General features: G+C 40.6%; 2 protein-coding genes across 3 annotated transcripts in view; both read left to right on the forward strand.

The window, feature by feature from the left end:
- Nucleotides 1-12,377, forward strand: part of kctd5b (potassium channel tetramerization domain containing 5b) — a 35,654-nt gene extending 23,277 nt beyond the window's left edge. The window contains exons 5-7 of one of the 2 annotated variants that reach the window (XM_036527977.1): nucleotides 1,011-1,115; nucleotides 6,531-6,656; nucleotides 10,892-12,377. In XM_036527977.1, coding sequence (XP_036383870.1) covers nucleotides 1,011-1,115; nucleotides 6,531-6,656; nucleotides 10,892-10,921 — 261 coding nt within the window. In that variant the 3' untranslated portion in view covers nucleotides 10,922-12,377. The remainder of the gene's footprint in view (nucleotides 1-1,010; nucleotides 1,116-6,530; nucleotides 6,657-10,891) is intronic. The other variant, XM_036527986.1, reaches the window with a different exon arrangement.
- Nucleotides 12,378-15,951: 3,574 nt separating this feature from the next.
- On the forward strand, nucleotides 15,952-22,589 carry ube2ib (ubiquitin-conjugating enzyme E2Ib). The gene is made up of 7 exons (XM_036534972.1): nucleotides 15,952-16,080; nucleotides 18,910-18,985; nucleotides 19,232-19,315; nucleotides 19,500-19,572; nucleotides 19,676-19,785; nucleotides 21,770-21,849; nucleotides 22,146-22,589. Exons 2-7 carry the CDS (start codon nucleotides 18,920-18,922, stop codon nucleotides 22,207-22,209), a joined length of 477 nt encoding a protein of 158 aa, XP_036390865.1. The 5' UTR covers nucleotides 15,952-16,080; nucleotides 18,910-18,919; the 3' UTR covers nucleotides 22,210-22,589.
- Nucleotides 22,590-24,659: the final 2,070 nt, after the last annotated feature.

The following is a 24,659-nucleotide window of genomic DNA, read 5'->3' on the forward strand; positions in this document are numbered from 1 at the left end:
AAAAGCCCTTTATCACTCCTCTGTTATCTTGGACTGTACAGTGCTTGCTTAGTTGTACATTTGAAGGTGGTTATTGCTGTAAATGAACTGTTGGAATCCCAGAAATGTCTTAATTTTTTTTGCAAGTCAAATTTGAGTGAAAACTGTACGAGAAGGGAGAGAGGCTTTCATGTCAGCAGTAAAAGCTCACATAAAGCTGATTTTTGGGACGGGTTCATCGAAACAGCTCTGCCTGAGGAATACATGGCCAACATGCATCGCAGCTCACACTTTTTCTCTTTTGTAGTCGAGTCTTGCTTGTAAAGCGCTTGTTTCCTTGTGGGTCAGGCATAAGTGGAAGTCACCTCTTTGTTTTTGTTATCGTAGTGGGTCCTTGCTTGAGTTAGAACCGCATGGTTGTGTTGTGTGTGTGTGTGTGTCAACACTTTGGTTTTTCCCTTTGTGTTGTTCACCTAATGACTTCACTCCCATATCCACTGTTGAAAACACTAATGTGACTACTGTGCAGGCCTCTTTACACATTTCATGTCAGTTGGTAGACTTGTATTCATTTCTCCTCCAATGGATATTGAAATGCATTCGTATAGAGCTTTTATAACATGCAGAAACCATGTACATGCATCACTGTACAGCACACCACCCCCCCCCCCCCCCCCCCCCCGCCTCTCCCTCCAAAGCATCTCCCTCCTTGTTTCAGTCAGCTTTTATTTCACACTGTTGATGCAGTTTAATTTCTTCATCACCTAATATTTGCTGGAAGGTGTTGTGTGTTGCTTAAATGCTTTGGTATGACCTGCCGTACTAAGCTACTGTCCCCCATGCTGTGCATGTTTTGTATATGACATGTACAGCTCATCACCTGCAGAAGCTGTACATCTACCTCTAAACGTAATTTTTTACAGGCATCATATACAAACGTGGGCGGGTTGTCATCTGAGGGAAAATGACTGCTGTGCCTGTTAGTGTACCTGCAGAATGATCCCCCTCTGTGCTCTGATTGGTTGTTGCAGCTTGTCAGTATAGGTTACGGGCGGGACCACCAGTCAGAGTTTCTGCTGATTGTGTCCAGGGAGGTGAAGGGAGAGGAGACCGGTTTCCCCAACCGCAGCGGCGAGGTGTGTCCCAGCATTCTCTCCCAGTCCCCTCTCGGGCGTGTCACTGCATGGCCTCCCCGCCCCCCTCTGCTTTTGCCATCACTCCACCAGGCCTTCGTGCACCCAGCTCCCGACACACAGGGAGTGCCCGCTTTGATTTGATTTTCCCTTTTTTTTTTTCCTTTATTTGATTTTTTTTCTGCCTCATCCATCAGAGGAGAGAGACATACATAAACTCAAGTATCCTCATTATTCTTTTCTGGTTTTGTCATAGTCCCTCCTAAAATATCAGTAGAATTGTATCTCTGTGATGTTATTTTTGTTGTTGTCTTCGTTGTTGTTGTCTGTCTCCTCGGAAGCCATTTTGTGATTTAGTGTCAGTTGAAGTACTAGATTATGAACTGCCCTATCAAAGGCGACTGGCATATTCTCCTCACAAACACAGATGGTTAATCTGTGGCCAGAGTAAGGGGGAGGTTGAAGGTAAACAAGCACTGATGCTGTTTCCATTTGAAAATGCAGTTTTAGATGATTCAGGGAGGCCCTACTCTGACCTTTGAGGCTTGCGGTGTGGGACGCCAACAACTTTGTGCTCTACACATTTTAATCTTATGACTGAGGCATGTCGACATTGTGGAGTGGCAACACAAAGAGTGTGTGTTCTTTTCGTTCTCTCCCCATCCTCATATCGCTGAATAGTTCCCAGTGTTGTAGAAGTCGCGTGAACCGGGTTCTTAACCATTTGAACTATGCAGCTCCAACTAAATGAAAGAATTTAGCCAGATGTTCGTGGGAAAAACTTTAAATTGATAGATGTTAAAGGCTCTGTTGAGTTGAGCCACAGTCTGGACACTTGACATTAAATTGAGCTTTGCTATTACTGACAGCTGGAGAAAGAGTTCTTCTGGGTAGGGATACTCAATAAGATATAACATAGAGGTCATTATAAAAAAAATGTGAGAGTGTTTCCTTGTAAGTACAGATTTCCTTTTTGTGATACAGATTTAATACACTAGAAAATATTTTCTGTATTTACGAACTTGTACATTGTAGTAAACATAAGTAACACACATACATGCATATATAATATGTATGTTTGTATGTATATGTATATGTATATGTATATGTATGTGTATGTATATTTTTATGGGTTGCAGGATGAGTTGGATGTCATGTCTGACCAGAAGTGGCGCGCTGGCCTCTTATTGACTATTCCTGATTTCTTATATTGTCTTGGCTTGTACTTTTTTAGTTTAGTTTGAGTTTTCTCGGTTTTAGATTTACTCTGAAAGATTCCGTTGTTCTTCAGCTTGTATGACTGCCTGTTGAAAAGTTCTGTTGAAGTGACTGTTGAAGTTGAAGAGTGGTTCTCATTGTGTAGTGTAAACAGGGAGGGTCTCTAAAGACTGAACTGAACCTGCCCGATTAACTCAAACCATCTGCACATCACCAGCTCTTCTGAAGCTTAGGTTTCTTATGTCTTCTCTCAGGCGTGTTGTTGTTATGTGGATCCACCCGTCTTTAAATGATATTTTAAGCAGCCATGATGCATTTATAACTGTGGCAGTTATTTGTGGATTGATTGTGTCATTTAATTTCAGTGCTTATTTTAGTTCTGCTGGAGTTTAGATGTGCAGTCTTGGCAATAATTCTTTTATCCCATTGTAGAATGGACATTATGGACTGTATTATTGCTTTTTAATTGTATCGGTCTGGAGGTCAGAATAATATTGACTTTTACTATGAGGCGAAAATACCAGAGGGACAATGTATATTTTGAAACCATTGTTCGTGGAAACTGCATGAAAGAAACCACAGCAGGAGATCAAATGCACCGGGGGTCCACTGACGTGATCCAAAACACATGTTAGGCTGCACAGCACAAAACCACGCCTGTTTCAGCGCAGTGCTGGAGTCAGACTGGAGTTTCTGTAGCCAGGAGCTGATGCAAAGCAGTGTTCCCGTCCAGCCAGGCCAGAGCCCTGCTGTGACTCTGGAGACAAAAGGTGGCAATGTGTGTCTCCTGTCTAAGCGCGCGTGTGTGTTGCCAATGGTCCACTTTCTGAGGAGAGGAGGCGTTTTTTCTTCTCAGAGTGGTGTTTACTCAGCAGGGCAGCCCTGGCATTTCACACGGCTCCCTCACTGAAACGCCGGAGTGCAGACAGGGGAGTCTGCAGGCTCTGTGCAGCCAGTAGGCTGCTGCGCTTCAGCGAAACTGCAAAGGCTAGGTGGCTGTGGAAGGAAGGAAAGTGGCGCTGGGAGTCGTTTATTTCTCTTCCCTTTTGAGCAGCCGCACTAGTGGTCATTCAGGGTGTACGGGCAGAGATGCGTGATGCCATTGTCCCTGATGGACTGTTTTCAGCGTGGCCGAGGTTTTGAACTTTGGGCATTTATGTTTTGATGTCAGGAAAATTACTACAAATTGCATTTGATGAAAAAATACATTGCACTCTTTTCAGTCCACTTCACAGATGAATAATTCTAACTACATTGGTTATTTGTCAGGTTAAATGGATTTGCAATTAATTCCCATGTTGCATCTTGGAAAGCTGGATAAAAGGTAATCTGGTTGCCCAACAGTGTCCTTTTATGACAGACTTTCTAAAAAAAAAAAAAAAAAAAAAAAAAGGAGATGAAAATGTTGGTCTGGTAATGAAGGCACAAAGAAACTGAGAAAAGCTGTTGCTGTTCCAGTTACCAAGCGAAACCTCTTGGAGGTTTGTGTGGTTTTGGACGAAAGTCTTGTGTGTTTTAGGCAGCACCGTCTTGTGACACCATTCGCAGAGAAAGGAAGCGGATGCTTCTGTATCAGAAATAGCAGGCCAGTCTAATTACCTGTGCATCACAGGTCCCTTTAGAGCCTGGTGTGAGATCACTGCTCTCCCTCCGAGGGGGGCTCTCACTAATCCTCTTACAGGGTCAGATGGGCATGACCTGCCCTCTGCTGTTTAAACACTTCCTAATGGGAAGATTATAGTGTAAAACAAGGTAATGAGCCACGCACACACTCAGGCAGCCCTTTTCTGAATTTAAACACCAAAAACAATGTTCCCTGTTGTCTGTAGGTGCCTGTTTGTGTTAAATTGCATGCACATGCACATGTACAGTTTTAAGAAGGCCATTGGACAGGTCCACAGTTTCCTTTTAAGCTGCATAATCTTGGAGAAGCATTTGACATGTGCACATGTAGGCTCTGACCCTGAGCTGTCCAGTCAGCCTTCTCTGTAAACGTCTCTCTCCATCAGTCACCGCCTCTAGTGCTCACGAAGATCCCTCTAAATCCTGTTACCTCTCCGTGTTGTTGTTCTACCTCGGTCATGACGGCGCAGCTCTTCGGCCCAGGCCCGGTGACGCAGTGCCTGTGTAAGCCTCTTTGCTGTTCTCAGCGACCACACCTTTGGCTGCCAGCCCTGACCGCTGGAGGAGGGAGTGTGCTGATGCTCTCACATTGCTGATACAGTTAATCCTACTCACTTGACAAGACCCCCCGGCACTGCGGTGCTGGCTCTCTCACCCCGCCTTACCTTATAGCAGCGTCCAGCACTGTTGGACCCCTATTCCACTAGCGGGAGAGTCACGTCCCTGGGCGGTTCCAGGGTGGGTGCTTGCATGTGTTTCCACCATAGGGCCTGGGACGCAGGACACCAGGCAGTAGTTACCATTTAAGGAAATTATGTCATATTTGTAGCCCACTGTGTGTCATCAGTAAACTGCCAGTATGCTACAGAAAGTGACTTGAACGTGGAGCATTGCTGCCTCATATTGGTGTGGGAATTGCCAGAGTTGCATTGGGTACTGGGAAACAAATTCAATTAGCTGCTACATTGTGTTTCTTAGATGCTGACTGTTGTGCTGTGAAAAACTTTTTTTTTCTGAATTTTTTCACTTGTTTAAACATGAACATATGGACAGCCAACAAGGAGGAACCATGGCTTTCACTCTAAACTCCAACCCTGCAAATACATGGATAGGTAGAATTTTTTGGAGGTACGGACCCAGGTAGGATCCTCCCAGTACAGGCAATTTACACATTAAAGTGCAGAGGTCAGCGTGGTTATCACAGAAATGTGAATGCAGGGTTTGTTTTTTGTGTAATTATTCTACTGGTTGAAATTTACAGTGATTACAACAACATGAATCCAAAGATTCATGTGGTATTTGTTATTAAGTTGTCACCTTTATGAGGTAAGCTCTTCATCCACAGTCTCACTCCCAGTGAAAGCACCAGATAGATAATCAGGCCAGAAATTTTACAGTTGGCTCAACGGGGGTCACCTGACACTTTTCTGAAGTCCACAGTACAACAAGTGAGGGGATTCTGCCGATATTCTGCCGTTTCCTTCAGGTCTAAATTAATTCATTCATTTGCCAAACCTTTGAATATTCTTTATGTTTGTGTAAGTAGCATTATAGTCTAAGGTGTTGATTTGAGGTAAGTTAAGCCCTTGGAGGCTTGTGCATCATTTATCGTAAATCATATATAGCCTGCTCATTATCAGAGTGCTTTCTAATAAATAATGAACGGACAGATCTCAAGCCTGCTCGATAATTCATGGAGTGGGAGGAAAAACTGCTGTGGTTGCAGTTGAATAAAACAGGACTAACGGTCTAAGGTTTTAACAACAGTAATAAATTAAAAAAAAAAAAAAAACATTTTTGCCTTTAGAGTAGAAAGTATGTCATTTAGCAATGCAGCGTCAAGGATGGCTCAATTTAGAATAAAAAAAACATTGCACGTTCATTTATTTTATACGGTTTGTGGTTTAGTAGAATTCTTGTTGATAGCATAGTAGCGCATTATTGAAATCTTGGAAGTGAAAAGGCCTCTACCAGTAGAATTGTCCAAATGCTGAGTGTGCCTTGTCAACAGTGCAGTGGGAGGGTCCTGCAGATCGCCCCATGCCAAGAAAGCCTGCTCTGAGAAGAGCTTCCCATTAGAGGCCTCTCCCAGCAACAGAGCTCCTACTGCAGTCTCTGCTGAGGCCAGGCATGCCTCGGCATGCAGACTGCACAATCACCACACACTGTTCTCATCCCTGCACGCCTGCCCACAGAGGTTCCGCCGTACAACTCCCCACCACAGCCATTTTAGCGGCAGGTCTCGCAAAAGAAAATGGTCCCATTTGGGTAATTGTAAAAAAAAAAAATAATAATAAATAATAATAATCATAACACTGAGTTGTGGTTTCACACCTTTAAGGGTTTTCCTTAACAGTCCCTCAGATTTAAAGTGTGAGTCATTCATGTTGTCCTTACTTTGGTTCTTGTAATTTGTTTCATCTTGATGGAAATTCTCTTTTTCCAGTGTATTTTTTGTTTTTCTTTCTTTCTTGCTTGATTCTGTGTCCTGTTAATCTGTGTTGTCTGGAAAATCTGAACCCCAAAAAGTGACTTAACTTTTTCCATCATTCTTTTCTCTCTCTCCCTTCTATCCAGCTGGTCAGCATTGGCTCCTCCTATAACTATGGGAATGAAGACCAGGCGGAGTTCTTGTGCGTCGTCTCCAAGGAGCTGCACAACCAATCATACGGCACGAGCAGCGAGCCAAGCGAGAAGGCCAAGGTGAGCCTTGTACCCCGGCCTGTTTTTGCAGTTGGTGGTGTCCCAGCAATGGCGTAGCACCAATACCTCTGAAGTAGAGAGTAGGAGAAATCTTCATGTTAGTTCTCCTTGAAATTTACCACAGGACACTCCTCTCTGCTCGTGGTTATCTCTAGAACATTTACTCATGGTGCAGGTTTAGGAGAGACTTGCGTTCCCTCTACCTTCTCTCAGCCCATGATTGGTCCATGATTAGGTTATGTGCAAGATGGGCAGTCAAAAATGAGTCATCATCATCTTTATTAGGGCTCTCCTTTCTCCTCCCCAGTGCTACCTCACTGAGATTTCTTGCATTTCCAAGTTGTGAAATCTGATCCAGGTTTGATCGATTCCATGAGGAAATTTGAATTTGTTGAATGTAGTCAGTGGTGCTTTGAGCACCTGGCTGCTACCATGCAGTGAGAATGTCATTGCGTGTGACACACTAATGCCACCGGGTAGTGGGTCGAGGGAACATGGCAGGAGTAGCCCTGTGCATCTCCACACGACAGATGGTAGAGCAAATTTGGACAGAAGATTGCTTTTGTTTTTATGCTAGACACTTTAGGAATCCATACAGGAAGCCATGCTGTTTGTTTATATCTGCTTTGACTTTTTTTGTTTCATAGGCCGTACTTGATTTTTGTTCAGGTTCGTGGCTATTATTTTTCTTTTTTTTCCCCTCTTGGTCCCTCTCTTTCTTATGTCTGTGTCTCATATATAGAAATGTGTGTACATAAATATTACTTGAAAGGGCATTTCCAGTAATTGTACATGTCCTTGTCAGTAATCCCCAAACCTTTATTTAGATTCCAGTTAGTTGCTGTGCTTTTTTCTAGTTTTAGGATTTTACGTGATGTCTCGTTATGGTAGTTTGACCTCTCAACAAAACACATCTAAATCCAAGCCATGAAAACCTGGAGGTCAATGACAAGGGCATTTATGAGACTTTGTTAGAGAGTGGTGTCACTAAATCTGGAGCCACTGGAAGACTGGTGCAGTGGGCAGCTGCCTGTTAGAAAGTATTCATACGCTATCTGCAGGTTTTCACTCACTGTGCTCTGTCTAGGGTGTGCTCAGTAGGCAGAACAATGATGGTTTGAAAACAGCTTGCCTCTGATGAACGGCATGTTTAATTTTGCATGGGCACTGGTGAAGGATAGGAATTCAGCAGCAATGTGGAGAGAACCCACAGAAAATTTGGGTCACTTTGAACTTGGTACTATTTAGATATTTTTATCAGTTATTACAATAAGGCACAGAATTAAAAAGTTATTTAAAAAGGTATTAAAGTCTAGAACATGGATGTATATCATAAATTAACTCTGAAGCTGCTTCACTGTGTGGTTCTACCACCGTCCTCTGAAATTGTGGAACATGCATTGCCACCTCCACAGAGGTTCCAGACGTGAGTGACCTGTGCCTTCAGCTAAACACATTCTGCCGAGTGAACGCACCCATGTTTTTTTTCCCTCCTGATTTTTCATCCGTGACGTTTAGACCTCATTCTTTAGTTTTTTTTAAACTTGTGTTGTCTTCTTTCTTCTCTTCTTTTTCTTTGCTGTCTGCATGCTGTTCAGAGCGAGGACGAAGAGACGGATTACGAAATGAATGACTCTGATTAGGTTTGAGCAGTTAAAAGCCATTGGTGAGCACTTAGCTGCCTTCCCTAGACTCTGCCGAGTCCCCAGCCATTCCCTTAGTCAGCGTATGCTTACCAACCTGGCTAGTGCCTTGCAGGAGTTACCAGTCCTGTTTCTATAGAGCCTCTGTCAAGCTGGGTTTCTTGCTCTGTATAAAGCACTGTCTTTCTTGGAACCATGAGTAGTAGTTCAAGTGATTTGATGAGGGCAGTAATTAATGGAATCAGACAGTTAAGTTCCAAGCTTCTGGACAGCGGCCCTGTGGGATCAGAACAAGACACCCTTAGACTAGAGAAGGAAACATCCCCCCTTACTTGAACTCATGCATACATTCCATTTGATGCAGAACTTGTGCTGCACATCCCCTTGACCATAGGGAAGGGGGAACTGAAGCAGATAACAATTCCTCTTCTTCCTCTGACAACATCATCAATGGCACTCAGGGCCATTGTAGTGGTGTTTGTAATGTGGTGAATTCCACTCATGAGGTGGAAAGGCAGGGAAAGTGACTTGGTCTAGGATGGGCCTTCAAGGTCAGCTGCAGGTTTTCTTGTTTTAATTCTTCTGTGGGTCTTAATCACATGATCATTAGAGACGTAGCTCAAGAGGCATAGCTAACAGCGTAAACAATGTATCTCTCATTAAAGGAAGATTATTTGCTGTTTAACCAGCCAATAAGGACAAAAAGAACACCACAGACTTGCAAAAAGCAGACAAATCTGCACCCTCAGCTGGGCAGTTGCAAGTCATTCAATCAATCACAATGTTGCAGTGAAAGTGTGGCCTGCTTTGCTGATGTGACCATCCCAATTTAGGGGGTGCAGTTTAAAGAAAGCACGTGTCTTGAAAACATGGGAACATGCACATCTTTTTCTCATATTTTATATCAACTATAGAACTTTGTCCACACTGAATAGACCTAGCCATAAAGTCATTTATTAGCTGTAAATTATTTGGACTATTCTGTGCTAGAAATTTGTAGTTAAAAATATACTTATACAAAAACATCTAAGTTGTGTCAAATTTGGATTTGAACTGTTTGAAAGATCAGATTTGTTTATTCAAGATAATACTCAAAAATAATCCAAAACACTTGGAAGGAAATTGATTTCTGTTGCTAGATTTCCAGTTGTTGTTGGCCTGCATAAAATGGTCTCCCCAAGGTTTAGATTCTTGCTGTTAGAGTTCATTTTGCTTCTGGTTTCTTCTTGAGAACCTGCTTTTTCTGTTTCTCGTAAGTGTACAAATGAAACTCTAGTCACTCATTTTTCCGTGTGTGAGCGTGCATGCATTCATGTGAGTTATTTCAAATCTGGACATGCCTGTGACATGTCATGAAATGGGAACTGCAGGATTCAGTATTTATGATTTTTACACCGCATTCCTACAAACAATAAATTCATGAACATTAAAAAACAGCACAAAAACAATGGCAGTAAAAACCATCCCTGGGAAAGGTTGCAATGCAGCAGCTCAGAAAGGAGTTGGGGTAACAGTCTTCTCATAACATAAGCCAACAGTCTGGGCTCCACTCTGACCTTTTCACCACAGAGCGAGCCTGCAAGCCTTTGATCACGAATGTCAGGCAGACTCAAAGTGGGGGAAGAAGAAAGAAAGGAAAAAGGTTGTTTGGAAAGCTCACTGTCATTTATCGATCCGGAGCCATCTCCCCCAGCAAATACACCTTTTGGGTTTGGTTTAATGCCAAGATAATGATGGAACAAGACGTCAATATTTAATGACCTCCTGTCAGCAGCTTCTGCGTTCCTTTGCCATCAGAGTCTCCCCTCCCATCAAACTCCTGGATCCACCTCTTCTCTCCCTCTGATTGATTAGGCCGTAAACGCCTCTTCTTTATCAGCTCTGCAGAGGAGGAGAAATATACTGCACCAAATCACTCCTTACACAAGGGATTCTTAGTTTTTTCAGCTGGGATACTGTACATTAAAGCATTGTCTCTTTTGTGTTTTTTTACAGGTGAATTGTCTTTTTTGTGATCAGATAATGTCTGATGTTTCATCTGATTTACCCTTACGCTGCGGGATGAGAGTATGGAGTTATTTTGGGAACACTATAACTATTACACAGCGCCATGACTTGTGATTATGCTTATGTGCTCCGTGCAGTGGGTATCATCATGAGATAACTTGTTTCCTGACCTCCTTTCAAATAAAAAAAGGCTCGTGGCTGTATTTTTGTATAAGCCAAAACTGCCTGGCAATGAGGTGACCATAAAGCTAAACAGACTGCTGTCTCGTGAGAGGTTTGAGCTTTTTATCAGTCCTCTTTCAAGTACTGTAACCCTACCTAAACCTACAGCCACCTCTCCCACATGGTGAGCAGGCTGGAAACACCCAGAAACAAAACTACAAAGCATTTACACAGTATTACGTCCCCTCTTGATTTTCAAAGGATCATCATCCAGCCAGAATACATAGCTATTAATGTGCATTGCTGTAGATCCCTTCCCTGAACTCGCTTGAGCATGAAATGAGTAATGTTGACATTTTAATGTTGGCCTCCTTAGTAATGTTTAAAATGTAAGACTGAATTTTCATTGACTTTATTTTTCAGATTCTTCAAGAACGCGGATCCCGAATGTGAAGAGACAGTATTAAACCCTAAGAATTTTGTTCTGCTATGAGCTCCAGGTATAAAGACACAAACATATCACAGATGACGGGGAGCATTTTGCAAGATGGAAGAGAAGTTACTTTGGGGCCTACATCCTCTTTTTCCCTCATTTTTATTGTGTATAACAAGTCCACTTAGTGACTTTTTGTGCCTGTACAGTAAAACTGGACTGATCTTTTTTTAAGCAAATGGAAAGAAGATTTTTTTTCTTTTCAAACTCAAATGCAGGAAATATGCATGTCATTTGTAGTAAGCTGAGCAAAGACGGTCTTACAGAAATACATGGCCAATGACTTACTCAGGGTCTCCCATTGTTCACTTCTTGTTTTTTTTTTTTTAGGTGCATTAACCTTCCTACTCTAAGGTCTTGTAAGGGATTTTTTAAAGGTGTATATGATTGCGTCTGCCAGGCCTACACCTCCAAAACCCAAATGATTTCAAGAGAAGGAGGTCTCACAGGTTTCAATCAAATAGAGGACTGAGTGTTGAGACTCTAAAGAAAAAGGGACTTGTGTAGATGTATAGTTTGAGGGTTACGATAAAATGGGTTGGGGATGGTGCTTTGGGTTTTAAAATATCCACTAAAAATAAATTACAAGTTTTGTTTAGAAATGTTAATTCTCACACATTCTTCTTGAAAGAAGAGGGGGTGCCCATCTTCTTTTTCTTGGTATAGTCTTTAGTTTTGGAAAGAGGATTTTTTTTGTACAGTGGTGGGGTTTGGGAAATGGTGAAGGGATGCTTTGAAGATTTTTCCTATCCTATCTATGTTTATGATGTTAAATTGCAAAGAACAAAAAATGGGTTTGATTTGAACTTTGGAACTGCACGTTTTGTATACTGTGGCATAAACTTAAAACATTAAGTTGTACTGGAGCTATTGAAATGCGAGTGTCTTAGACACTGATATATATTGACCTTCTACACGTTTTAGTCATGGTTTGTTTGTACATAAGTCTCTGTATATTGAGATTTACAAATCACGGCAGACTTCATATGCCTATGATGGTGATTTTTTGTTTTATTAAACATTTAATTGGAAAGGTTATGCTTTCCAGTGACACGATTTTATCTTGGCACAGACATCGACTGTTAGGCTGGTTCTGCTGTAAAATGTTTTTATTTTTTCATTTTTATTGAAAGATGAATCCCTTTGTGTCTTGCATGATTGCACACGCTCTGAATGAGGGTGTGTTTGTCTGCGTAGATATTTTATATACACCCATCAGAACATTGCAGTGTAAAGTAAAGCTTCTCAATATTGCTCTGTATGTAGACAAAAAAACACACTATAAAGCTTGGCTCAAGACTGCAGCACAGTTTGCAAACATGCAAGTTAAAGCACTGAGCTCAGATATTTTAGTAATACATTTTTTATCATTTGCTCAGGCCTAACCTGTGATGTGTGTGTGTGTGTGTGTGTGTGTGTGTGTGTGTGTGTGTGTGTGTGTGTGTGTGTGTGTGTGTGTGCGTGCTCGCAATTTATATGTTTGGATTTGAGGTGATGCCATTTCCTAATGACCAAATCCAATGTCTAAAGTGCAGCTTAAACATTGAATTCTTGTGGTCAGTTAAGAGTAAAAAAAAAAAAAAAAAAAAAAAAAAAATTCATACACAGATACACACACCCATGTGGTTTTAGATATAGGTAAATACAGAAGAGGGAGTGTATGTCTAATGGGTGCATGCTTTTCTTTTTTACTAATACACACACAAGGGCTTTTAATTGTGGAGTGCAAGCTATACAATCTGTACAGAGGTTCTGTAACAATGGAACAGACTTTATTGCCGGAGCTAGGCAATGTTTACATTTGCTATAGTGTTTTGAAGCCTTCCAGTAATCTTGCACACCTTTCCTTACCTTAATATAGTGACAGATGTATTCTACGTTTCACTGGAGGGACACAGTTTCTCCCCAGTCGAGTCCACAGATGTAAATGATGGACTGTGCTTTTCATTGATGTTAGCATATCTTTATATATTTCTCAGAAGTTTTCTGTTAAATGGTTTTAAAATCGGGGGAAAATGTTTTGACCCCATACCCCCCAGTACAGAAGCCGAGCTTAGAGTGGACACAGACCTGTAGGGATCTGTCGTGTACGGGAATCACAGTTGCCCTTGAAGGGGCGCCTGTGCAAGCAACAGTGACCACACCCAGTCTTCACACAAGTGAAGAGATGCTCAGCAGTGTTGGTTCTCTCTGTGTGTGTTGTTGCAGTGGTTTGGCCTGTTTCCTTGACACTGAGGCGCTGCATGAGCCATAGCATGTGCGGTGCTGCTGTGCCTCCCACCGCTCCTCCCCAACACTACTGTACGTCATCTCACTTTGCCGCCCCATTTCACTTCATGTCAATACCCCCCCTGGTTTGACTTGGTTTTGTTTCTATTCCTATGTGTATGAATCTTTACTCTGCCTCTAATGTAGCAAAAATATTTTGCTGGTTATATATACATATGTATAATCCAGTTGTGACAGAATTTCCATTCATCCTCAGATCTGCAAAACATGTTTTTCCTTTTTTAAGAACAAGGCCTAGCAGATTGAAATGGTTTTTTTTGCACCAGTTTGTCACTGCTGTTATGATTCTAATATCATTTCAAAGTTTGTTTTATTTGTGTTACATTGTTTCATATACATATATATAAAATATACATAGCATAAAATGACTGGGAGAACATAAGACAGTGATACTGAGCAAAGTGTGAATCTAATAAATAAATGGTCTTTAACTTACATGGTGAATGTAATTTGTCTTCTTTTAAAACCCCTCAGCAGGATCCTTTTCAAGACGTTCCATAGCCTCTCCTTTAGTAAAGTTTCCTCAGGCCTCCGTTATAACAAAATCACGGAATCCTTTCTTTGGTGGGTGTATAAAGGGAGTTCACTAGACAGCAGATTAATGTCACAGCAGTCCATGTAATACTGGATAAACTGTACGTGTACAAAACACTTTAAGCATAGTAAAGAATTAAACGTTGCCACAGCTTTCCTCACTTACCTTTGTTCACATGCAAGTCATTTTTTGGAGATGTGAAGGGGAAAACCCTTGAAATAATTATACTAGAGAGCCTTTTAAATAGGAAGGATTTCACGAATACTACGCATGCAAGAACCCAGCTAGGTCCTTTTTACCCCAAACACTTAATCACTCTCCTTTACCCACTCTTCACGTTGCGAAATGGAAGGTCACCCAAATAAGTTGCATGATGGCTCCCCCTAGTGCCTTACATATGTAAACCAACCTATCGGTTGCCAATTTCTCGTGGAAATGATCTCCCTGACAAGATTCATGTCCTTTGTTTTTAGGTTCGGACGACTCACGGGGTTCGAATGTTTGACTAAAAAAACCTAAAAACATCTACACTTACGGATGAAAGGATATGTTCAAATAATAAAATTATTAAATAAATAAATAAATGTTACCGCATTCAAATAACTGGTTAGTCTTCACTGCAGTATTTTTTGTGTGAGTAAATTACTTTCTTATTTAATTATGTAATGTGGCATAATTTTGTACTGTTCCTATTCACGAAAAAATTGCCTGGCTGACAGCTATCAAACCTGTTGGAAAATCCCGGGGGCTGTCGACATATGACACCTCACCGCATGCGCACATTGAACAGTTTGGGCTCGGGAATGGCGTCGTTTGTTTTGACCCGCCAAAAAATACTTACCCTATGAACCCAGTTTCTTTTTACTACCAGTGTTTAACTGATTTGTTTTCGGATATATTTAATAACTTTAAGTGCGACACTACGATCGAGTGTGCATGCTAGCTAATATTCCCAATGTCTCGAATTGTCCTTCAGAGATTCAAATGTAGAGTCTAGGCTATACAATACTTAGCGATACTCAGTTTGTCAAGATCCCAGACAGGACATGAGACACTCAAGTTTTCAATGGAACCTTGCTCACAGTGATACATATTAAAAAGCTTTGTCAGACTGACACGGAATTATACATTTCCATGTTTAGCCACGCCTTAGTTACAAAAAAAAAAAAAAAAAAAAAACACGGAAAACGTTTGAAGGACCGCGAGTGCGCTCCCATCTAGGGATCATCTATAAAGATATTCACTATAGCTGGTGACACGGTATCCCTTTTAGAAGCAAATCAATTGCTATAGAGTTAAAATTTGATGGTATGTTTTGCGCCCATATATCTATAACTTTTTTGCAATGTCCTACTTAAATGCTAATTGTGTATATTCTAGCTTTAGTGGATGTGTTGCTTGACGGAGGGCTATGAATAAATAAATAAATAAATAAATAAATAAATAAGCACGAATTGAATAAATATGGAAAACCACTAAAACAGCAACAACGAACATACTGACATCAAGAACAATGTTTAAAATGCTAATAAAAAATGAAGATTAATCTCTAGCTGTTTCTAGCTATATATATATATATATATATATATATATATATATATATATATATATATATATATATATATATATTTTTTTTTTTTTTTTTCCCAAAAGTGGAAGCGCTTCTCATTGTAGGGGGTAATTTTCATTCATTTTCCTGCAGAACATTCAAATTTTTCGCAAAATTAAGAAACTGCAAAAACGTGCCCAAGTAAGACAGTTCAAGCTGCGTCTGAAGCACTTTTTATAGATGCTCCCTTACGGATATAACGCGGTCCCTTTAAATGCATAGTTGTCTAAAGAAATGCCTGCAAGGACAAATTTAATACTATAAATCGTTAAAAATAAGCTCACCAAGCTTTTTTTTAACTTCGTCGAAGATATTTTGTGCAAATGTAATCCAATTTCCAAATTTAAGATGTGCATAGTTTGTCGTTGTTTTCTATTCCCCAGCACAGTTCCTCTTGCTTGTATTTACAAATTATATTTACGTATGTGCTATCAAATGTTAATCGTGTTCTGCTGACTCTACACGGGAAAATGTCACACTCATTTAAGGCCATTAACGTTTTAATTATTGGTAATTGTTTTCAGGCGGTCTGGGAGTTAACAGTAGGTCCTATTTAGCCTGGGTGAGAATCGGTGCATTTCAGGAGGGAAACTTCGCAGGGTTTTGTCCCGAGTTTATTAAGATTGGCATTTAAAGCCAAGCGGCTAAGAAAATTATTAGAATTTGTGTATTTGTTAATACACAAGGTAAGCATTGTTAACAACCCGACCATTTTAACTACAGTAAGGTCCCTTAAGTATGTAGCTTGTATGAGCTTGCGCTGTTTTTGTTTGGTTGCTGTGTGAATGAATGTAAGCCTGCTTTGGGCAAAAGAGCCTAGCTAGTCCTTTGTCCTGCGCGGGTATTTGGGAGAACATATTGCCACAGGGTTCGTTTGATGTTACGACACGAAAAGTTTCCTAAATGGTAAAAGTCGATCGGGGAACATATTGTGTATTAGGTCGACGAGGAATGAGATTTCACATGGAGCTTAGCGTCGGCACGGCTAAAAAAATTTAGTCTGCGCTAGAGTGAAACTGGCGCAAGGCTGCAAGCAGTGTGCTGTTAAGGCTGAGTTTAAGCCTGAGATCCGGTAGTTTTAACTGTATTCTGTTACCTAGGTGGTTTGTTTCAAAATATGTGTAATAAACGCAACTGCTTTAATCGGCGGAACAGAAATTGAGGTACGTGGTTAACTTGGGTTAAACAGTTCAGAGAGCCAGCTAGACACCGCTGCTGAAACGGGGTGAGAAATTACAAGCCAAGGTCCTGGGAAGATACTCAAGCGATATTTTCCCTTTCTTTAACGGCCGGAATGTTTCCCCCAACTCATGTTTGTGTTCACTTATTTGTTGTCCACATTTATTTTGTATTGTCACCAATTGGACATCCGATTGAACGTTTGGTAGTTACCAAGGATATGGCACCGCAGTTGAAACGTCAGTTGTACTAACAAGATAGTCTACCTGTGTTCGTTACGTTGAAATTGGTGGCAGCCTTCTTGATGATGATTGTCGTCTTAGCTAACATTACATAGAAAAAAGTGTAAAGCGTGGGGTGTCTATATTCACCAATGCCTCTTGCACGCGGGTTGTTTGTGTCCCACCCGGATTTGTATCATTGTGCGGCTGACTTACAATTCTTTGCCACTAGTTTCCCAGTGATGGTGCAGAAGTCGTTCTTGCCTAAATTTATCAAAACGTCGAGAAACTATTAACAAATTTCAGTTTTTTTGGTAACAGTAGAACTAGTCCAGCTAACACAATGACCAAAGTTTCCTGGAGAATGGGGAAAAATGGGAGATCAGGCCGACTGTGCTGTTATACCTGGAGCCAAAAACCATAAAACACACTTATGTTGACCTCACAGTACAGAAATGCAGTTTACTGTCAAACACCCACTACTAAGAATTGGCAGGATGTTAGTAAAGTAGGGAGATCCAGTAACTACATTTAAGTGAGGTTTGTCTATAGTGAAATTGGATGTGTTTAAAACGGATCAACTGCCACTTGTATACACTGACTTGTGGAGGTTGCCAGTTTGTGGAGAGACACTTGTTTAACAGATTTAAGGTAGTTAATAATGCGGGTGTTTGACGTATAAACTGTAAGAGTAAGTTCTAAGTTGACTAATCAGTGACAGCATATGTTCCTGCCTCTGACAGTGGAGGAGTTTGTCCTGCAGATTGGTCAATGGGAACTACTTGTTAGACGGGTACAACTTTAAGTTCAGTAGCAGTTTTCTCTCCAAGGCACCACCGTTCTTGGGCATTGCCAGGAAGTGGGTTTAGATGCTTCCCCTCTTCAAAGGCATTGGGTGCTCTTTAACCTAAGGGCATCGTTGTTTATCTTCGTGCCTCATGCAGCTCAGGGTCACTGATCACACCATGATGAAATGTATACTTCAGGCTTCAGGCTTGATTTTGCAGTATTATGTGTTTGATGTGGCTCATGGTCCATTTAAGCAGGAGCCCTTGAATGGTGGTTAGGAGACTGACAGCTTTCTGAAGGACTTGGATGTTTTTTACACTAACAAAAAAATTGTCCTGTCAAAAGTAAAGAGGTGCAGGAGAAAGTCCTAAAATGGGCATTGACTTTTTCCTGATAAATGACTCAGATTGAATAATACAAATCTTTCTAAAATCTGAGGTAATCAGGGTTTAACTATTGGCATATTGCCTTGTGGTTAGCTATCATTAGCTGGGAATTATTTGAAGCTAGGTACATGTAATGCTGCTTTTGCAGCCTCTGTGTGTAAACTCTTTGCATTGAAAATTAAAATGTGAACCTTGTATGCTTACCACTAGGTACATATGCTATTTTTGGTTTGTATTGTTTTTATTAATGTGCTAGAAGTGAGCTGCTTTTTTTTTTTTTTTTTTTTTTTTTTAAAAAGCTTTAAAGCACAAAAATGGACAGCATAGGAATCTTTAGCCAACCCAAAGAAAAGGTTTGGAAAAAAATATGGCACAAATTTTAAATTGCGTTATTGTCATTAAGCAGATGCTCTTATCCAGAGTCACTTGCACAGGTTTCAGTTTTATCCATTTATACTGCTGGATATTTACTGAGGCAATTGTGGGTTAAGTACCTTGACCAAGGGTACAACAGCAATAGCCTGGCAGGAAATCAAAACCGCAACCTTTCGGTTACAAGCCCTGCTCCTTGCCACTATGCTACACCTCTGCATTTAAGTAAAACAAGTGGTTCTTAGACCTTGATCTAAATTCTTAGTTCTTAATGAATCAGTAATGCAGACTCAATTCAGAGAGATGGAGCAGTGGCTTCTGAAGCGTGAAGTTAGTTGCACATCCTCAAAAGCATTTCAAATAGTCATGTTTTCTTTAAAACAAATGAGATTTTATCATGGATAACTTGTCTCATGAAGGTAAGGGGAAGTAACCAGTTTTAACTTTAAAAAAAAAAAAAAAAAAAAAGAGCCCTTTGATTTGGATCCAAGAGGTTTTAAGATTTTGAATGTTTGTATCTTGAGAGTTCATGTGGGCTTAATGTTTACTGTATTCATTCATCTTCCAGGGAACAAGTCATGTCTGGTATAGCTTTAAGCCGACTTGCGCAGGAACGAAAGGCCTGGCGAAAAGACCACCCATTTGTAAGTAATATACTTTCCAGAAACGGTAACTACCTTATTACATATTTGTCGGCCTTTTGGTTCCACAGACCAGTTTCACATCTGTACTGTGTGTCATGCTGTCCCTTTATGGGTTTATCAGATTATGTGACACTCGTGGGCCAAACAAGGACAAAAAAAATCTTGCTGCAATTGAATGAAATTTGTGACTTTCTTTCAACAGGAGTTTGATAACAGGGTTGTACATTAAAATCCTCCACTTTTCAGGGCTTTGTGGCAGTGCCAACAAAAAATCCTGATGGAACAATGAACCTGATGAACTGGGAGTGTGCCATTCCTGGAAAGAAAGGGGTAAGAGTCTAGCACTCAAGTTTTCAGCTTGGAAAATGTATCTGCTCCTTGGTTTGAAGTGCACGCATGGTGGATTATGAAAGATGTGTGTATGATGAATTAAACCTCCATGTGCTGCTGTACATCTTATGTGTGCATTTTGAATGTGGTGCTGAGCTCTTGCTACTCTCCCTCTCCTGTCTAGACACCCTGGGAGGGAGGCTTGTTTAAACTGCGAATGCTGTTCAAGGATGACTATCCTTCTTCCCCTCCAAAGTGTAAGGCAATTTTGCCTCCTCCAGTTCTCCTTGTAAAATCTGCTCTTCAGTCATATGGTTCATTTGTTATGAACCTTGAGTGATTGTCTTTTCTCTCTCCCAGGTAAATTTGAGCCTCCGTTATTCCATCCTAACGTATATCCATCTGGCACAGTCTGTCTGTCAATTCTAGAGGAAGACAAAGATTGGAGGCCAGCCATCACAATCAAGCAGGTAAGCAGGAGGTGATCATGATATGTAGATCCCTCCCTGTGTTGCTCCAAATGCCAATGGCTGGATACTGTCTGCTTCGCATACAACTTGCCATGATCTAGAGTTAGTTCATTGGGCCACCAAATGTCTTTATGGGAATTAATTGCCATATGTTGAATGGCAGTCCCTTTTTCTTTTTCAGCAGTGTTTCACACAATACTGTTGCACACATTTTGTATATCTCCAGTCACTGTGTGGGTCCAAAACACAGTGTGTGAAGTCCTGCAAACTTGTCAGAGAAAGTCAATACCAAAACTAGATGTCAGGTGGAGAAATATCCCAATGTGAGGGATCATGACAAACATTCCTATGCCCCTAGAGCTGTGAACGGAAATGCTTACCTGACCAGTGCTCTCTCTGATCGGTGCAGGTTTTTCAATATTTTTAATAGTCAGATTTACAGATGAGTGACGGCTGCTATTGCCAGTTTCCGCAGAAGTAGATTACAAAAACGGTTGTTGGTATAGTTTAGTATACTGCTGATTCATGTTTGAGGCTAGTAGCAACAGACTAGTAAATGCACAACAGACACCTTAAAGTAATGTGGTTACTGTCTGTCTAGGAAATTATCCAAGGACGAAGTGGAAAAAGCACAGGGTGTTTTATAGAGTTTAAGCAAAATACTTGAGGCTTACAGGCCAATACCTAAAATGCAACTTCAGTGTTAAAGCTGAGCAACAAAAGGTGAGCAATTGAGTTCCTGTTGGAAACCTGTAGCAATGAAGATGCTTTCTTTGAAGAGAAAGCATTTTGGATGTATGTGGTCATTGCTAATGGCTTTGCTTCTATTGGGGGCACTTGGTGTGTAAAGTGTCTCATACGTGATAGAAACAGGAGGTGTTCAGTTAGCCCAGCATTCTAATTTCTACTCACTCACAGAGAAGGTGATATGCTAAAGGCATCATCAGTTTCTTGCCTTCATGCACAGTCAGTGTAAAGGAAACATTGTCATTAAGAGCAAATGCCAAGCTGACATTCTGCATTAGTACAGCTGTCCTTTTGTGTTAGGACAACATTCATTGTCATCTGAAATGTGAGTTGGATTTTTTTTTTTTTTTTTTCTTCTTTGAATACACTTAAATTGCATGCACCGCATGTCCAAATGTGCAATGATACCCAGTGTTGCTTATTTTAGTAGTTTTATCATGTGGATAATCCCTAAGGGCAGTTGGACTTTTGTTTGCCCGGTTTTGTTCCCCAGCATTTGTAATTGCCACTTGTACTAAAGGCTTGGCTTACTGCAACAACTTCTGCACTTGCTCAGGGAGTAGCAAATGCAATTCTTCAATACACATTGAAGATCTTGGACATAATATGAGCAGCTTCTACACGGGTCATAGGGTGCCCTATAGTGGTGGAACCCTGGCAAGTAAGCCCACCCCTGTCATACAGAATGAAGCTAATTTGTGGGCTGCTGTGGGCATTGTCATTTGTTGGCAGGTAAAGCAGCAGGGCTCAGCATATACTCAGAACAAGCACCTTAGCTGACTGAGCCTCTTAAGAGCCCTTTTTCTGTGTGTGAAGTCACTAAATTTTGACTCCAAAAACAAACAGTTCGACTGTTACCCCTCTACCATGATCAGCTGATCAGATCACATTCAATGCAAGCACCTTAACCACCAACCTACTCCGGACCCTAGAAAATCCACTGTGTGGCAGTGTGGCAAAGTCTGAGTTTTGCAACTGACATCATTATTTCACAAATGCAGTAACTCATTTCCTACGTTCTTTTCTTGGCTCCATTAAGATAAGTGAACAGAGGGCATCCACACAATTAAGTGCAGTTTCATCAAGTTTGGGCAGTGCTCTTCTATCAAGGATGACACTGAAAATGACTGGAAAGGGCACTGCAGCCACACATAGCATAGTGGATGGCACCCGTGAGTCTTGTGCTGAGCAGTACAGCACATAATTGTGTTGGTCCTCCTCTTCACTTTCTCCACAGATCCTGTTAGGAATCCAAGAACTTCTGAACGAACCAAATATCCAGGATCCTGCCCAAGCAGAGGCATATACAATTTACTGGTGAGTCTCCTTAGGTGTTAGTTTCAGACTACACAAGCCTTGATAACAGGCAGGCAGGAAATGAATCAAGTCATTTTCAAAGTTTGAAACAAGGCAGTCCATGTCATAGGTGTGAAGTTTTACATCAGCAGCATAAGGCTTGCAGCTGATTTAGATGTAGCTGACTTCTAGTTTTCACTTTCTTTCACAGTAGGTGGCAGTAGAGCAACATTAAAATTGCTGCATAATGAATTTGTTTATTGTATGTTCTCAGTTTTGGAAAAATCACATTTAAATCCATTTCTTTCTTTTTTCAGCCAAAACAGAGTAGAATATGAAAAAAGGGTTCGAGCACAGGCCAAAAAATTCTCACCGTCATAAGCACCAAGACTTATCTGCTTAATGGAAGGCATTGGTTTGACAAGGATTCTTTTCTCAATTTTGTTTCTCTCCGCAAAAAATATGCTCCTCACAATTAGACTTACTGCAGACTTATTTAAAGCCAAATATATATTACATATATATTTTGTGCCATTTACTGTCTTGACACCTGTCCTACACCTATGTTTCCCCTCGACCTTCTCATTGGCTGCAATGACACAAGGCCAGGAGTGTAGCCACAGCGTTTCCCCACTTGAGCTGACTTGATACTGATGCAGGAGCTCAGAACCCAGCTGAGGTCTGGTGAATTGCAGTTTGTATATGGGGATTGGAAGGGTGGGTGGGTTGCTTGCTTTTATTCTTTTTTTTTTTTTTTTTTTTTTTTTTTTTTTTTTTTTTTAGTTCTCTAGGCGCAAGTGACATGGCACAGGGCAGGACTAATCCAAATAAAGCAAATTGTCCAATTCTATGTCAACTGAAAAATATTTTGTTACACAAACACACCATGGGTTGACTTGTCTTTCACTTATTCCTTTTCTCTTTGTTGCATTTTTTTTTTGGCTTTCTTTACTTTCTCACAGGGTCTATTCCTCCAGTCTTTGTATTTTCCATGGTTTTAATGATGTAAACCTTGCTATTTCTTTAATGTCAGTATTTCAACTGCTGTAAAATTATAAAACTTTTATACTTTCTATGATTACACTAGTGTCTCTAGATTACTTTCCATCTCTGATGCAGGCATTGTACTTGGCATGTTGTAATATATGATAGCATATTGCTGCCTTGGCCATTAAGTATGTTTAGCTAAAAACGAGGAAAAAATAGCCACAGTGAATCAAAGGCAGATTAGCTTATTTCTGCATCAGACTCCTGTTTATATGGTGTTTTGTTCATGTAAGTGTTTAGAGTAAATAAAAAAAGTTTATACAAAGCCAGTGTTTTGTCATTGGTGCCAATCTTGAACATTTTTAGTCAGACATTTTTGTGTCACCGGTTTGCTTAATTGGTGGAATGTTGTGTGTAACCAATCAAAACAAATATTTCATTCTGAAATATGTGAATCAAAAATGATAACAGGTTAGTAACATTGCTTTGCTGTCATAATTGTAATTTTGTGATGTGCATTGTTTTGACTTTGGATACATTGAAGTCTCTGCCTTGATATGGAAAATGGTTTCTCTGTTATTTTGGTGGGGATATTGCTTACACTCCTGTGCATTTATTTTTTTTTTTGTTGGAATAAAAACAAGATCCACACTATAAGGAGTAACGGTAATGTATTTCATATGTGTAGGAAAGGAATTTTCATTTATGTCTAACATTGATGCTGATGTTACTCATATGGAGGGCTGTGTGTTCCTGTTTGACTAATGAGAATAGGCCCCTATATAACTGCCATGGGTCCTTGCCATTTTTGTGAAAGGGGGGGGGGTTCCAGGCCTTCTGTTAAATGTAACTTTTTGTGCTATGGTGATCAAGCCCCCCAGTGGCACCCTTGCATGAGCATGCGTGCACACACACTACACCAACTCTGAAATGTTCACAGAAAGTGTCTGAGTGGAGAGGGGAGGTGTGGGAGCAGCTCCCTGTATGAGATGGCTCTCTTTGAGATGTGAAAATGAGTCTGAGCTGAAGACTAAGACTGAGTGAAAAGTTAACTGGTACAAATTCCTGCTTTTGAGAGGCCTGATTGGTAGCGGCACCCAGAAGGCCCTGATCTCTCAAATAGTAGACTGTTGTGGAATAAAGCCAACAAGTAATGCACTTTGCAAGAGGCAAGTGCTAAATGGCATCCTAACAAATGTAATATACCCTTGGAGCACGATGATGGAAAGGTCAAAATAAATTGGCTGTAATGCCTCATTGTCATTGGCCATGTTCAGATGTAGGTGGATCAAACCCTGTCAGCAGCCAACTGTTATTGACGTGGCCCTTATTACAGCTGATAATAGAGCATGTAGTGCTTTTGGACTTTTTTTTTTTTTTGAAGATGCATTCATACTTAGTCATCCAAGTGGAACCTAACACAGAAAGAGAAATTATTATGGTTCTGCTCATATATCGTATTTTATGTAAAATGGTGGGTGTTCTAGCTGCATTTGTACCAAGGCCATTGTTGCAAACCAGTTTATTTCAATTTGGTAGAAAGTAGAAATAAAGTTGGTTGATAACCTGTAGCAGTCATGTAGTTTGGTAGAAAGTTGAACTTAAAAAAAAAAAAAAAAAAAAAAAAAATCTTGGCCAAGATACAGCTTTAATGTGTAATGTTTGGTAACTATTTCTGTCAAAACTTTAATGAATGAAGTTTCCTTAACTGCCTGCAAATGCACAGCATGTCCTATATGCAACAGTAGTCCTCACTGCTTCTTAAGCTTCTAGTTCCGTAGACCCCAGAGTAGTTTGCATGTCATTTATTAGAGTATGACTGCAGTAGTGAAAATGGTATTTAT

This window comes from Megalops cyprinoides, chromosome 1 (assembly GCF_013368585.1).
Source record: "Megalops cyprinoides isolate fMegCyp1 chromosome 1, fMegCyp1.pri, whole genome shotgun sequence".
In the NCBI taxonomy this organism is placed as follows: Eukaryota; Metazoa; Chordata; class Actinopteri; order Elopiformes; family Megalopidae; genus Megalops; species Megalops cyprinoides.

Coding starts and splice junctions, on each gene's coding strand:
- ube2ib (XM_036534972.1), top strand. CDS start 18,920: ATGTCTGGTATAGCTTTAAGCCGACTTGCGCAGGAACGAAAGGCCTGG. Junction 18,986..19,231: donor GGCGAAAAGACCACCCATTT/GTAAGTAATATA, acceptor TCCACTTTTCAG/GGCTTTGTGGCAGTGCCAAC. Junction 19,786..21,769: donor CAGCCATCACAATCAAGCAG/GTAAGCAGGAGG, acceptor CTTTCTCCACAG/ATCCTGTTAGGAATCCAAGA.